At 41.8% G+C, this 14682-nt stretch overlaps 1 protein-coding gene across 1 annotated transcript in view; it reads left to right on the forward strand.

Moving 5' to 3' along the window:
• Positions 1–13733, forward strand: part of UNC79 (unc-79 subunit of NALCN channel complex) — a 220498-nt gene extending 206765 nt beyond the window's left edge. Inside the window, exons 51-52 of the mRNA XM_022576210.3 lie at positions 7341–7382; positions 9021–13733. Of these exons, the coding sequence (XP_022431918.2) occupies positions 7341–7382; positions 9021–9221 (243 nt within the window). The 3' untranslated portion in view covers positions 9222–13733. The remainder of the gene's footprint in view (positions 1–7340; positions 7383–9020) is intronic.
• Positions 13734–14682: the final 949 nt, after the last annotated feature.

A 14682-nucleotide genomic window follows, 5' to 3' on the forward strand; every position in this document is an offset into this window, starting at 1 on the left:
ATTTGCAAAGATTTTTTTCTGTGTTTGTCTTCTCATTGTCTTCACAGTGACTTGTGAAGAGCAGAAAGTCTTAATTTTGATGAAATACCATTTATCAAATTTTTCTTTTATGAATCATGCGTTTGATGTTGTATTTAAGAAAATCTTTGCCTAATCCAAGATCACAAAGAGTTTTCTTTGTGTTTTCTTCTAGATATTATATATGTTTTCTTCTAGGTGTTAGTTTATATCTATGATCCGTTTTGAGTTAACTTTTGTGGATGTGTGTGGTATGGATTGAGGTACTTTTTATGTGTGTGGATATCCAATTATTCTAGGATTGTTTGTGAAAAATTCTATCCATTGAATTGACTTTGCACTTTTGTCAAAAATCAATTGATCATTCATGTATGGTTCTATTAATGGATACTCAATTCATTTCTATTGATCTGTTTGTCTACCTTTGTACCACACTGTCTAGGTTACTATAGCTTTCTAATATGCCTTGAAATCATGTAGTGTTACTCCTCTAAATTTCTACACCTATTTCAAAGTTGTTTTGGCTATTTTAGGTCCGTTGCATTCTAGATACATTTAAAAATCAACTTGTCAATTACTACGAAAAGCCTGCTGGGAATGTGGGTTGCACTGATGTATACATCACTTTAAGGAGAATTGAGATGTTAACAATATTGAGTCTTCCAATCTTTGAACAGAGTATACCACTCTATTTATTTATGTCTTTGTTAATTTTTTTCAGCAATATTTATAGTCTTCCATATACAGGACTAGAATATTTTATCAAATTTATTCCTAAGTGTATAGTAATTTTATAGTATTATAAATAGTATGGTTTTTTACATTTAAATTTTTGGTATTTTATTGTTAGTATTTAGAAATATAACTGATTTATGCCTTTATACCCTGCAATCTGTTAAACTCATTTATTAGTTCTAGTAGCTTTCTTGTAGCTTTCATCAGATTTTCTCTGTAGACAATTATGTCATGTGCAAGTAGAAGCAGTTTTCTTTCGAATTTTTATACTTTTAATTTCTTTTTCTTGTCTCATTGCTCTGGCTAGATCCTCTAATACAAGTTGAATAGAAGTCATGAGGGTTGGAAACCTTGTCTTGTTCCTGATCTTAGGAAGAAAGCATTCATTAAATATAAATGTTAGCTGTTAGTTTTTCATAGATACCCTTTGTCAGATTGAGTAAGGGTCTCTTCTATTCCTAGTCTGCTAAGAATTTTTGTCAGGAATAGATGTAGGATTTGTCAAATGCTTTTTCTACATTTATTGAGATGGTCATTTGATTTTTCTTTTTTGACTATTAACAGTGAGATTCATGGATTGATTTCTGAATGTTAAACCAACCTTATATTCCTGGGACAAACCACTTGGTCTTGAAGTATTATTCTTTTATGTATTGCTGAATTCTATTTGCTAACACTTTAAAATAATTTTTTTGCATCAGTGTTTATGAGGGATATTGGACTGTAATTTTCTTTTCTTGTAATAACTATTTTTGGTTTTGGTATCAGGGTAATGATGGCCTTATAGAGTAAGTCAGGAAGTGTTCCTTTCTTTTCCATTTTCTGGAAAAGTTAATATATGTTTGGTATTTTTTTTTCTCCTAAATATTTGGTCAAATTCACCAGTGGAACTGCTTGGGCTTGGAATTTTCTTTGCAGGAGGGTGTTACACTACAGATTCAATTTCTTTAATAGATACAGGGCTATTTAAGTTATCTGCTTATTCTTGAGTGATCTTTGACAGTGTGCCTTTCAAAGAATTTGTCCATTTCATCAAAATAGTTGATGTTATTGGCATGAAGTTACTCATAATATTCCCTTATTATACTTTTAATATTTGTAGGATCAGTAGTTATGCTACCTCTTTCATTCCTGATAATGGTGATTTGTGATCTCACTTTTATTTTTCTGATCAATCTGGTTAAAGGTTTATCAATTTTAGTGAGCTTTTGATTTAAAACAATGACAACAATAACCAGCTTTTGGTTGGTTTTCATAGATTTTTTCTGTAGTTTTTGTTTCATTGATTTCTGTTCTTTATCAGTTTCTTTCTTCTGTTGACTCCCAATTTAATTTGCTCTTCTTTTTCTTGTTTCTTAAGGTGGAAGTGGAATTCACTGATTTGAGATTTTTTTCTTTTATAACATAAGTGATTAAGATTTCCATCTAAGCACTGGTTTAGCAGCATCCTACAATTTGGTAGTTCTGTTCTCGTTTTCGTTCAGTTCAGAATACTTTCTATCTTCCCTTTTGCTTTCCTTTTTGACCCATTGCTTATTTAGAGGCAATAATTTAGTTTCCAAATATTTGAGGCTTTTCTAGAGATTTTCTGTTATGGATTTTTAATCCAATCCCGTTATCATCAGAGAAAATATCAATACTTTGTATAATTTGACTCATTTTAAATTTATTGAGTCTTGTTTAGGATATTGTCTATCTTGGTAAATGCTGTGTGTACTAGAAAAGAATATGTCTTCTGCTGTTGTTGAATATAGTTTCCTATGTCAGTTGATTCAAGCTTGTTGATAGTATTTTTCAATTTTTTCATGTCCTTCCTTCTTTTTCTATCCACTTAGTCTATCAGTTATTGAAAAGGGGTATTGAAATATCTCCCTAATTTATCTTTTCAGGTATACCAGTTTTTGTTTCACATATTACGAAGCTATTATTAGGTGTATAAATGTTTAGGATTGCTATATCTTCTTAATGAATTGAAATTATGAAATGGTTCTCTTTATCCTCGATAATATTCTTTGGTAATAATAAAGGCAGTCCAGCTTTCTTTTGACTAGTATTAGTATGGTATATCTTTTTCTAGCCTTTTAACCTATTTGTGTCTTTTTATTTAAAGTATATTTCTTATAGGCAGCATGTAGTTGGGTATTGGGCTTTTTAAAAAATCCAATCTGACAATCCCTTTTAATTGGGATTTTTAAACCATTTTCATTTAATGTGTTTTGTGATATCATTTGGCTTAAAATACCTTGCTATTTGTTTTCTTTATTTCCCATCTGTTCTTTGTCCTTTATTCCCTCTTTTTCTACCTTCTTTTTGACTAATTGAGTTTTTAATGATTAAATTTTGGATACGGTTTCCACTTTTTGGTCTAGATTCTTAAGGTGGAAGCTGAGGTCATTAATTTGAGAACCTTTTTCTATTCAGCTGTCAGTGTTTGGTTTTCTGAATTTCCTCCTAAGTACTGCTTTGGCTGTATTCCTCTGAATTTTGATATATTCTCATTTCCATTCAGTTCAAAATACTTTCTAATTTCCCTTTTGACTTCTTTGACCCGTGGGTTATTTAAATGTGTTTTTCAGTTATCTTATTAGCTATATGTCTTAGCTGTGGTTGACTTAAGAGTTTATAGTCGACATTTTTAGTGGTTGACTTAAGAGTTTATAGTCGACATTTTTAACTTAACACAATCTGCCTTCAAGTAATAATGTACCACTTCATGTATAGTATGAGAATGTACAACAGTATACTTCCATTTCCAGACTTTGTGCTATGATTGTCATCCATTTTACTCCTACATACGTTATAAACCAAACCATAATTTTTTTTTGCTTTAAACAATTATCTCTCAAAGCAATTTAAATTTTGTTTTATATTTATTTATATTTTCTGTTTTTGCCATATTTTCAGTTTTCTTCATTCCTTTCTGTAGAATTAAACTTCCATCTTCCTTCTGCCCAAAGGACTTTCTTTACAACTTCTCATGTAGGTCTACTGAAGCTTGATTCCTTCAGCTTTCGTATGTCTGAGAAAGTCTTTACTTTGCCTTCATATTTGAAAGCTATTTTCAGCGGTTATTGAATTCTAGGTTCAAAGTTTTTTTCCCCCTAGTATTTTGAAGATGCTATTCATCCACTGTCTTTTTGTTTCCATTGTTTCTGAGAAGAAATCTTTGTCATTCTTATTTTTTTTCTTCTGTATATGATACGTCTTTTTTCTCAGGCTGCTCTGAAGATTTTTTTCTTTACCATTGTTGCATATGCCTTGGTGTAGTTTTCTTCATATTTCTTGTTCTTGATTTTGTTGACTTTCTTGGATCTGTGAATTTATAGTTTTCATTATATCTGGAAAAGTATCAGCTATTGTTTCTTTAAGATTTTCTTGCATACCTCTATTTAACATACTCAATATTTCCTCTACCTTCTTGACCATATTGAATATAGTTGTAATAACTGTTTTAACGTCCTTGTTTACCGGTTCTGTTCTCTGTGTCATTTCGGGGTCTTTCCTAGTTACTTGAGTTTTCTTCTCATTATGGATCACATTTTCCTGCTTCTTAGCATGTCTGGTAATTTTTTATTGGATTCTTGACATTTTGAATTTGACTTTTTTGGGTGCTAGATATTTTTTTATTCCTACAAGCATTCTTGAGCTGTACTCTATGCCATAGTTAAATTACTTAGAAACAGTTTTATGCCTTTTAAACTTGGTGTTAAGCTTTGTTAGGTAGGATCGGAGCAGCAGTTTGTCTAGGGCTCCTATTTCTTCACTGGTAAGGTAATATCCTGAGTACTCTATTTGGCGTTCTATGATTTGCAAGACTTTTCCACTATAACTAGTGGAAACACAAACTATTGCTATGTGATTACCAGGGATTTTTCCCTCTAATCTTTTTAGGTTATTTTTTCTTCAGCCTTGGATAATTTTCTCACATGTGTATACTGGTCAGTATTGAGCTGAAGACTCAAGGGGAGCCCTTTACAGATCTTCAGAGAGTTAGTGCTCTCTCTCTCTCTCTCTCCAGCTCTCTCCTTTCCACTACTCTGCCTTACAAACTCTAGCTCCCTTGGCCTCCCTGGACTCCCAGCTCCATCTCCTCACCTCAGGAAGACCACCAGACTCTACCTGGGTTCCTTCTCCCTGTGCTACTGCCTGAAAACACTGTCTAGGCAGTGAGCTAGGGTAACTGTAGGGGTCACCTTGTTCGTTTCCTCTCCCTCAGTGATCGCTGTCCTGCACTGCTGATACTTAAAGTCTGAAAATCATTGTTTCATTACCCTTCATCTGGAACTTTAGTTTTGTTTTAGGCAGGATTGTAAATCTGGTCTTTGTCACTCCATCTTGGGTGAAAGAGAAAGTTTCATGACTAATTTTATTTTGAGGGCTGGGAAAAGCACAGAGTGAAATGAATATAGTCCAACTGAGCAGGAAGTCTTCAATTTATCCCATAACATAAACCAAGATAAGAGGAAAAGTATCCCTTTGATTTTGATGAAAAACATATTTTTTTAAGTGTCCTTCAGTTTTCTGGATATTGTTTTTGGAGAAGAAAAAAAACCAACCAATTTTATTATAACATTACAGTGCCCAGAATAAATTACATCTAATTCTTACTGACAGCTTTGTAGGAGCCACTAGCAAAAGGGTACTGAAATGAACCGTTATTCAAAACAGTCAAATTAGCATTCCTGAAATAGGATGACTGCTGGATTGTATAATGCTGTCCTTCACAATGAACTTTAACCTGACGCCTTCAGTCAGGTTGGTAAATCACAAACCTGAAGGCGCCTTGCAGGTATGTTTAGAATCTTATGGTCTTGTGTTACATCAGTGGGGAAATAACAAAAGCACTTCTAAAATCAGCCTCAGTATTCCCCTTGTTTGCCTCATAAAGGCCCTTAGCCCCTGGGGCAACCCTGGGAAAGATGTCCACCCAGGGGCAGAGTACTCAGTGTTCCCTGGTCTCAACCCACCTCCCCATCCCTCAGGATTCTTAACAAGAGGTCAGTTCAGGTATTTCCCAAACATCAAGGCCAAACATCAAGAGGCCTCACTCTGCTTTTCTAAACTTGCTTTTCATGACCCTGTGCTAAGAACCTCACCCTTCAGCATCACGTGAACCCCCACTGCTTCCTCGCCTCTCTGCACACTCCCACCTCTGGGCTTTGCTTCCTTGAGTGCCCTTGTATTAGTTTGCTAGGCTGCTGAACACTGCAGATTGGGTGACTGACTCAAGTAACAGAAATGTATTGTCTCGTGGTTCTGGAGGCAGGAAGTTATGAGATCAAGGTGATGGCAGAATTGATTCCTTCTGAGGCTGTGAGGGAGCATCTGTCCCAGCCTCTCCCCTGGCTCCTGGGGGTTTGCTGGCCATCTTTGGCGTTCCTTGGCTTGTAGATCTCTGCTTCACCTTCATGTACCGCTCTCCCTGTGTACCTATCTGTGTCCAAATTCCCCCTTGCTATAAGAACACCAGCCATATTGGATTAGGGGTCCCCACTACTCCAGAGTGACCCCATTCTAACTCGCTACATCTTCAATGACCCCATTTCCAAATAAGGTCCCATCTGAGGCTGTGGGCAAGGACTACAACGGCTATATGAGAGGGCACAATGCAATCCATATCAGCTCTGTTGGAGTTGAGTCCGAAGGAGCGTGGACTGAAATGATATGATGCATTTGAGCATATTAAAGATCTGAACAGTCCTGAAAGAAACGAACATTTCCAGACTTATTAGATCATAGCCCCCCTTCCCCATTTAAATCCCACCCAACTGGAGTTCTGTGGAATACACTTTGGGAAATGTATTCTGTCCCTGACTTGCGGATTTATGAGGCCACGAACACAAGTCAACACTTGGCGTTTGGAAGGGCTGAAGTGTGGCGAGAGACCAAAGCGGACAGAGGAGAGCCGCTGCTGGGGGAGCTCGGGCGGGGCACCTGTGACCTCCTAGGAAGGGTCTCAGGGCAAATCAGAGGCAGCGGAGGGGCAGGGCTCCCCAGATGCCCAGGATTTGAGAGCCTTGCTCCCGGCTGGAGCAGGGACCCGCTGCTCGCCTGCCCGTGCACCCACACTGCTGAAACCCCGGCCTGCGCTCACTCCTGCTGTGTCTCGTCTCCCAGATCACAGCCAGGCAACTTCAGGGCTTGTCTTTGTCCATCACTTAAGCATTTTAACCGCTTCCCAGTGATCTTTTCTTAACGACCACAGGCAGAGAGCTTCACCATGCTACTTGGAGACTCAGTTCTAAAGATCCCCTGGAGGAAATTCTATTTCAAGAAAGAGAGGATTTAATTAAATAAATACACATTTAATTTCCCATGCTTGGTAGCTTTCAAGAGACAATCAGTCATTTACCGTGTGTGTTTCAGGCACTCATGGGGCGCTTATTAACCTCCAAATGCCACCAGCTCAGCAGGGTTTGGCCTCAGAGAGACGTTTGTCTGATAGCGGGGGAACTCTGTAGCAGAGGCCCACATCCTTTTGTGATGTTAAAGGGATTCCGTGTGCCTTGCTTTGCCAGGCAGTAAGTGGAGCTTATGTGGGAGAATGGAGAACAGTAATAATGGGCCTTCTGTGTTTCTCCATACAGCTGATACCTATGTGGTTGCCAATGATTCAGTCAAATATCAAGGTAAGTCACCCCCGGGTGGACTGGAAGCTCAGTTCCCTCCAGAGAAGCTCATAACATTCACAGGGCTCCACAATGCGCCACTCATTACCTGTTCCTGGTCTCTGGGGGCTGATAATGCAGGAGACCCTGCGGGACAGGTAGGGGGCCTGTGGGCCGAGGTGACAGCAGGAGCCGCTGTCCTACTCATCGTTGATTGAAGGGGGAGGGGGAGGATCCCAGAGTCTGCGCGAGGCTCCGCTACTGTCTAGAACACAGTCTGAAAAGCTACTGTACCTTCAGAGGATACCCATGGGATCCGGTCCCAGACATGTCCGGTGCTATTTCCTGGCCACTAGGACTGACATTTTGTGATGGGAAGAATTCTATTAAGAGAGGATAACATTCAGTGAATGACAGAATTGAACTAGAAGGGACCTGCCCACTCCCCCCCTCATTCTATTTAAGAGGAAACATAGGATCGGAAGGAAGAGTAACTTGGACAGGGTCCCACAGCCAGGGAGGGGGAGACAGAACGTAGTTCTCACTGCCAGGCCCCGCCTTGAGTGACGCATTGTCACTGCAGGGCCAGACATACTCCATGGCTGTAAATCTAGTTACTGGGGCTTAACATTAAGATGGCAAAGCTCACCACCCTCTCCATCCCAAACTGGGTCCCGTCTAAGGCACTGGGAGTATCAGGAAGGAGGGGGAGAAGATGGAAGCCTTGTTGCTGGATTTCCTCCCAGAGTTGGGGAGGGATGCTTGTGGAAGGAAGGGAGGTGACTTCAAGGGATACCAAGAGAGATATACAGCTGTCAGCAGTGCCCACAGGCTTTGAGTACTGGTTCACGGCCTAACTGCTGTTTGTGGCCACCGGTAGGGCCAATGGCTTTGCTGAAAACCTCATTGCACCACTAGCTTCTGTTGTGAAAACTGCTTGGACTTTCACCCCAAGGCATTCCAAACTGCCCTCCCCCTGCTTGGCAGTCATCTGTGGCAATTTGACATTGCCCAGAGTGCTAAGTGGAGGCCAACAGAACTTCATGGAAAGCTAAGAAGAATAAGAAAAGCTTACAACCTAGCTCCTTTGTGTGTACATGAACGTGTGCATGAACGTGAGAACAGAGAGACTATAATCATGATGAAAATGTCCTGAGCCCTTCCTATGTGCCAGCTTCTGTTCTGACCCCTCTGTTAAATCACTTCACCTTACAATAACCCCGTCAGGTGAGTGTTACTATCCCCACTTTGCCCATGAGACAATCCAAACACAGACCGAAAAACCTTGTTCCCCAAGTTGTTTACAGAGGACCGAGGATCTGAACCCAGGGAGCCTGGCAACATAGCCCGCAACACCAGGCCCACATAGCGGGACAACTCTAAGTGTCAGCCCCTGCACTCGTGTTGCAAAGAATGAGTCGAGATGGGAGGGGCATTATTTGGATGGATTTGGGCCAGGTGGGCTCTAAGAACATGGCACCAGCCCACGCCCTCTGCCCTGAGCCCTCCCCAAATTTGAGAGTTGGCCTTCTTCAGGCCAGACAGCTCCCGTGCCACGTGTAAGTTCTGCCTGCAGAAGAAGTCCCGGCCGGCACTCCTTGGGTTGACAGGAACCCGAGCAGGAAAGAAACTAAACTACCGTCTTGCCCTTTCTTACAGCACTTATCTGCGGGACTCCAGCTTCGCCTCCAGGCCATTCAGAACAACGTGAACCACCACAGCCTCAGGACGCTGCCGGGCTCCACCCAGAGCAGTGCCAGCCTGGCGGCCCTGCGCAAGTGGCTGCAGTGCACCCAGTTCAAAATGGCCCAGGTGGAGATCCAGTCCTCAGAAGCAGCCTCTCAATTTTATCCTCTATGAGCGGACTCCTCGGCTCTCAGTGTCAACACTCTGGTTTAGCAATAATGGGTTTCAAAACAAAACAATTCGATCCAAGCAGGTTGGGGAACATATTGGTACTGTACATTCTCTTTCTAGTTTAGTAAAAGACGTGCAAAGGCCGGAGAGGGCCAAAATGAAGCTTTCTTGCTACACATTTCTGATGACTCCTTGGGCTATCCGATTAAGTGTTTCCTTACATTATTTTTTAAAAACCAAATCATTTTTCTTTAACTAACTTCTATTTTTTTTAAGAAAAAAAAATAGACTGGTGGGTACTCACAGAAAAGTTGTATAAGTCCCCCTGTTGCTATTTTTGATGATAGAGAATAAATAGGGTTTTTGAAACCTTTGTAGTGTTTTTTCTTAAAATCCACTCTTGGCAATGCAATAAAAAAACCCCGTCACCATAAGCCAGTGACACTTGACTGAAGCTTTTTGTCATTATCCTGGGAAAAGTGGCAGCTTGCAAGGACCATTACAAAGTGCACTTAGAAATTAGGTGGTTAAACTGTGCCAACTGTTTTCTTTGTTTTATAATATCATTTTCCAGGACTGTCCAGTAAGTTTTATTATTTTTAAAACTAGTTTTTCAACTCATTAGTCCTAGGCTGTACTTTCTTGTAAGCTTTATGACAACCACTTTAGTTTTGTGAATAATAAATTTTATTCTTTTGTTAATACTTGTATACAATTCAATTTAAAACTGTAGATTGCATACTGGACCAGACGATTCCCCACGCTGACACAGAACACTGCACCTGGAGCTGTGTTTCATAAAACGGAATTTTAATAGTGTAAGAGCACCAAGATTTATCAGCACTTATATTTAACATTTGACTGTGCATTCACAAATGATATTTCTCTTCTCTATCCCTGTAATGCACTGACTAAAAGAAGACTTAATATACATTTAAGCTGTATATTGACATGCTATTAAATGCATTTTTTATTATCTTTGTGAGCCTGGGGTTTTTTAAAATCAGTTTATAGAGCTAGAGTTTAGTTCCTGACAACCATTTCTTCTAAACTTTTAAAACTTCTAACTTCCATTAAGACTAAGTACAATTTTTAGAGGAAAAGGCTTTCTTGAAGGTCATTTGGTGAGAGAAATACACAATTTATTTGAAGTCCATTCTCTAGGAGGGACTTTGAGGGCATGAGACTTTTTTTTTTTTTTTAATGTTGGTTTTAAAGAAGCTTCTCTCTTCTTCTGGGAAGTCTGATATCTTAATGCTTCTCAGGGGAAAACAAGTCCTCAAATGTTAAGTATTTCACATGAGTTCTAGAAAGACAGGCTGGCAGATCTCCATTCTTATGAAAACTTGTGGGGAACCAATAGGTCCTTATAGTAAGAGTGTAGAAATGATTCTTCCTCATATTTTGCCAACAAACTCTTTGGAAAGGCCTTCCCCTGTTCAGAATTCTCCTCTGTCCCAGTCGTGCTTGGTTATGCTTCTGTGCACATTCTGTCTTGTATGATAAAAAGTTGCGCATGTACTTATCTCGCTTGTAAACTGTGACGGCTTTGAGGATATGTCCTGTCTCTGTATCCCCAGGGTTTGGCTCATAATACATGTTTAATTAGTGTCTATTGAATGGAACGGATTTGATTAAGCAGCAGGTCTTTCTTGAGCTACCCAGTGGGCTCAGCAAGGGCTAAATTGTGACTTTCTCTTTTTTATGCAGGGATTCCTAGAGGGGGTTACAGACACAGGCTGGAGCAGGAGGCCCTGGCTGCTCTCCCTGGAGGTTTAACTGACTTCCCCATCTGGGCTCAGCTGTAGGCCCAGCTCTTTAGTGGTCCTGAGCCCACCCTGCCACAGGTGGCCGGGATCTTGGTGGCCCTATTCTACCAGTAGACAAGGTCCAGAGTCATCCACAGCTTCTTCTCCATCTTCTTTGCCCAGTTCCTTGAATGAACTTCTGCCTCAATTTCCCTTTGTATTTGCATCCCCCCAAGGGCTGGAGATGACCCTTTAGCTCAGCCCTCTTGACTGGGTCACCTCTAATGCTTCCTGCTATCTGGACCTGTTTCCTTTACCCCAGTCACAACCTGGGTCCTTGGTCCCATCCAGGCAGGTCTCCCTCCTTGCCCCTCAGAACTGTGGGACCAGTTTTCCTACCAGCTTGACCAAAATACTGCCCCTGCTGGGACCCTGCCACTTCATTGGCTGATAGAGATCAGCAGGCTTCTCTGGCTTACACTCACTCCCCCCTGCCCACTTCATTACCCAGTATCCTCATCTTCTTTTGTTATGTCATTGTGGTAGCCTCTCCAGCAAGCGGGGCTCAGGCACTTAGAAGAAAAAAGCCAGGAAAAGAAGGGACAGATGGAAGTTTAGCAGGATTTGTCCTTACAAGGAAGAGGAGAAGCCATTTGCCTAGGTCAGGAGTCAGACAACTGCAGCCCACTGCCTGTTTTTGTAAAAAATCTACTAGAACACAACCACACCAGCCATTTACACATTGTCTCTGGCTGTGTTTGTGCTACAACGGCAGAGCTGAAGGGTCATGAAGGAGACTGAATAGTCCTGAAAGCCTAAAACATTTACCATCTGGCCCTTTACAGAAAAAGTCTCCTGACCTCTGGCCTAGGTGAAGGCCACCGAGGAGCACTGAGTTGAACCCTTGCATGGGTATGTTTTCCCCAAAGCCTCAGGGTTTTTGAAGTTGCATTACTAGTGTTTCCTCACCTGTAAAATGTGGACAGTGACACATTCTACCTCACAGGGTTGTTGAGATGACGAAATAAAGAATGCAAGGAGAGAGCTTAAAGCAATGCCGGGCACATGGTAAGCCCTCAATAAAAGTTATCGGTTGCTGTTTTTGTTCTCATGTTAAAGCCTAGAGAAGTAAAGCTCCTTGCCCAAGGTCTACGGCTAGTAAGAGGCAGAGCCGGAACATGACCCCAGGTTGTCTGACGCCAGGGACTGTGCTCTCAACCACGGTCCATATAGACTCCTGCTACCCCACAGTCCAGCCCCGGGTGACAGCTCTGACAGCAGCAGAGAGGGCAGAGAGACTTCAATCCAGATCTGGCCAGTTCTGATTATTGGCTTGGAGAAGAGCCAATAAATAAATAAATAAATTCAGTTTTCCTTCCCTCACGGAATCCTACAGGTTCCAGGATGTGAACAGAACATTCTGAGATTCCCAAGGGTAGAATGGGCCAGAATCTGCAAATGCGTAGATTCCATGACTCTTTTGCAGTGAGCATGCCTCTTACTAGTTGGGTGACCTTGGACACGTTATTAAATCTCTCTGGACCTCTGTTTTGCCTTATCTGTAAAATGGAGCTGTCTACGCATCTCCCTGGGGGGATGGAAAGCACAAACGAGTGGAGGACTGAGGTGGTGCTTGGGAGACTGTACCAGACTCTGTGGACCTCCGAGGAAACCTGTGCCACCTTATGAAGACCAGACGAGGGGACAGCTCCCAGCTGCAGGCTCATCTGGTTTTTCCTTCAGCCAGTCCCTCAGAAGCAAGACCTACAAGACCCATGGGAGCTGAAACGCGCTCATTAACCAAGGGTGTCCAGTCTTCATTGTATGCCATTCTTTACAAGCGTGTCATTCTGCCTGACAATGGGATATTTTCAGCAACTCTCTTCCCTAAGAGTCTCATCTGAGGCCAAGTGACCGCAGCAACTTCGTCTCCATTTCCAAGCTACAACAGGACAAATAAAGTTGGATTGGATCAGAGAAGATGGGTTATTCACCAAGACTCTTTCGTGAGCTGGGACTCAAGGGCTTCTGGCGTTAATCGGACAATGCAGATCATTTAATATACCTCTTTAATAGAATTAATTTGAAACTATGTATTTTGGGCAAATTGGGTGTTTTAACAGTAATGGTCTTAAGAAGAATGAAGGGAGTGGTTGGAACTCAATGGAATGGAACCAAACTATGTTTTTATGAGTCAAACCCTCTGGGAGAGGAAGTGTTATCAGTAAGAGGCTGGCCAGTTCCTTCCACTGACAGCAGTGAGCCTCTTTTGAAGGGGGTTCAAGTGAAACCACAGAGCCACCGTTTACTGAGTATCTACTAGGTGTTAAGCACTTCACAAACATTATCTTTACTTCTCTTAGCCCTCTCTTCCCCGTTAATATTCCCACTTTGCAGGTGAGGCAACTGAAGCCCAGAAGTTAAATGGCTCATCCAAGGTCAAGCTGGCAGTAGTAGCATTAGGACCAGAAGGCCAACTGACTCCATCAGAGCTTCACTCAGTAAATGTTAATTTCTCTCTCCCTTTCTTTGATTCTGGCCTCTTTTGGCTAAAATGTGCCAAGAGCATGGGATAAAGCAATCTGAGGGCTCTTTTGGAGGAAGCTCAGTCTTGTTGGTTTCTCTGTTTATTAATCATCCATAATAAATTTCCATTGAGCCACTGTCACTTCATCTGACAAAGGCATTTTCTCCTTTACTTTGGGAATTCATTTATTTGCCAAAGAATTATAGCTCACAAATTAAATCACATTTAGCTTCCCACTTAATATAATAGTTTTATGGCAAAGAATAAAATTTTCTGAATGCATCAGATTGGGATGGTGAACTCTATTAGATTAGGGGTCTGAGTTCACTCAGCCCTGCTGAGACTTGCCCCTAATTCAAATAATCATAGCTACCCTCTGTGTGGGCTTACTGCATGTCAGGCACTTTAGATACAGCAATCTCATTCAGTCTTCTCAACAGTGATGTGAGGCAGGTACTTCTGTTATTAACCCCATATTACAGATGAGGAAACTGAGGCATGGAGAGACAGTATCTGCAGGAGTCACTCAGTAAGAGGCAGAGCAAACTTTGAATCCAGATATGTCTGCCTCCAAAGCCTTGGCTCTTTCTCCTACATAATTCTGGCAGGTCAATGATGGGTAGAGTCCTTTGCTACTCACCTGACCACAAGGTAACCTAGAATCACATAGACCAGAAGTCAGCAGCCGGCAGCCTGCTGGTGAAACTTGGCCCACAGCATATTTTGTTTGATGAACTTGAACTTTCCATTTCCCCTTTCAGTTTGAATACTTCCGCTAGAGCATGCAGTCTACAGTTTTGTACCGTTTCCCACTACTGACCTCTGCCTCCCAAGCAGGAAGACCCCACAGCCTCTCGGCAGAAATCCTGTTGCCTTCCAGTTGGTGCTTCACTCATTCACCTGCTCCACCCTGCAGGCTTGTGAGTTTGCCACCCAGTTTAGACCGACCGTCTCATTTTACGGGCCTAAGACGGGGTGGGATTGACCCAGTGTCACTTAGCGAGCCAGTGGCCAAGCAGGACTTGGGGCCGTGCTCTCAGCCCCACAGTGGCCCACCTCTCCCTGGCATCACTCCCCGACCTCCATCTGCATGGCCATGGGCCCCCTCCACACCCCGACCCATCAGTTCGACCTCATTTCTAGTCAGGGCTGGTCCCTGCAAGGTGAGCCCTGGCAGCAGCTCTTCCCT

The sequence above is a fragment of the Delphinapterus leucas genome, chromosome 2 (genome assembly GCF_059928025.1).
Source record: "Delphinapterus leucas isolate spDelLeu-1000000601 "Yukka" chromosome 2, BTC_Dleu_Yukka2, whole genome shotgun sequence".
Classification (NCBI taxonomy): Eukaryota; Metazoa; Chordata; class Mammalia; order Artiodactyla; family Monodontidae; genus Delphinapterus; species Delphinapterus leucas.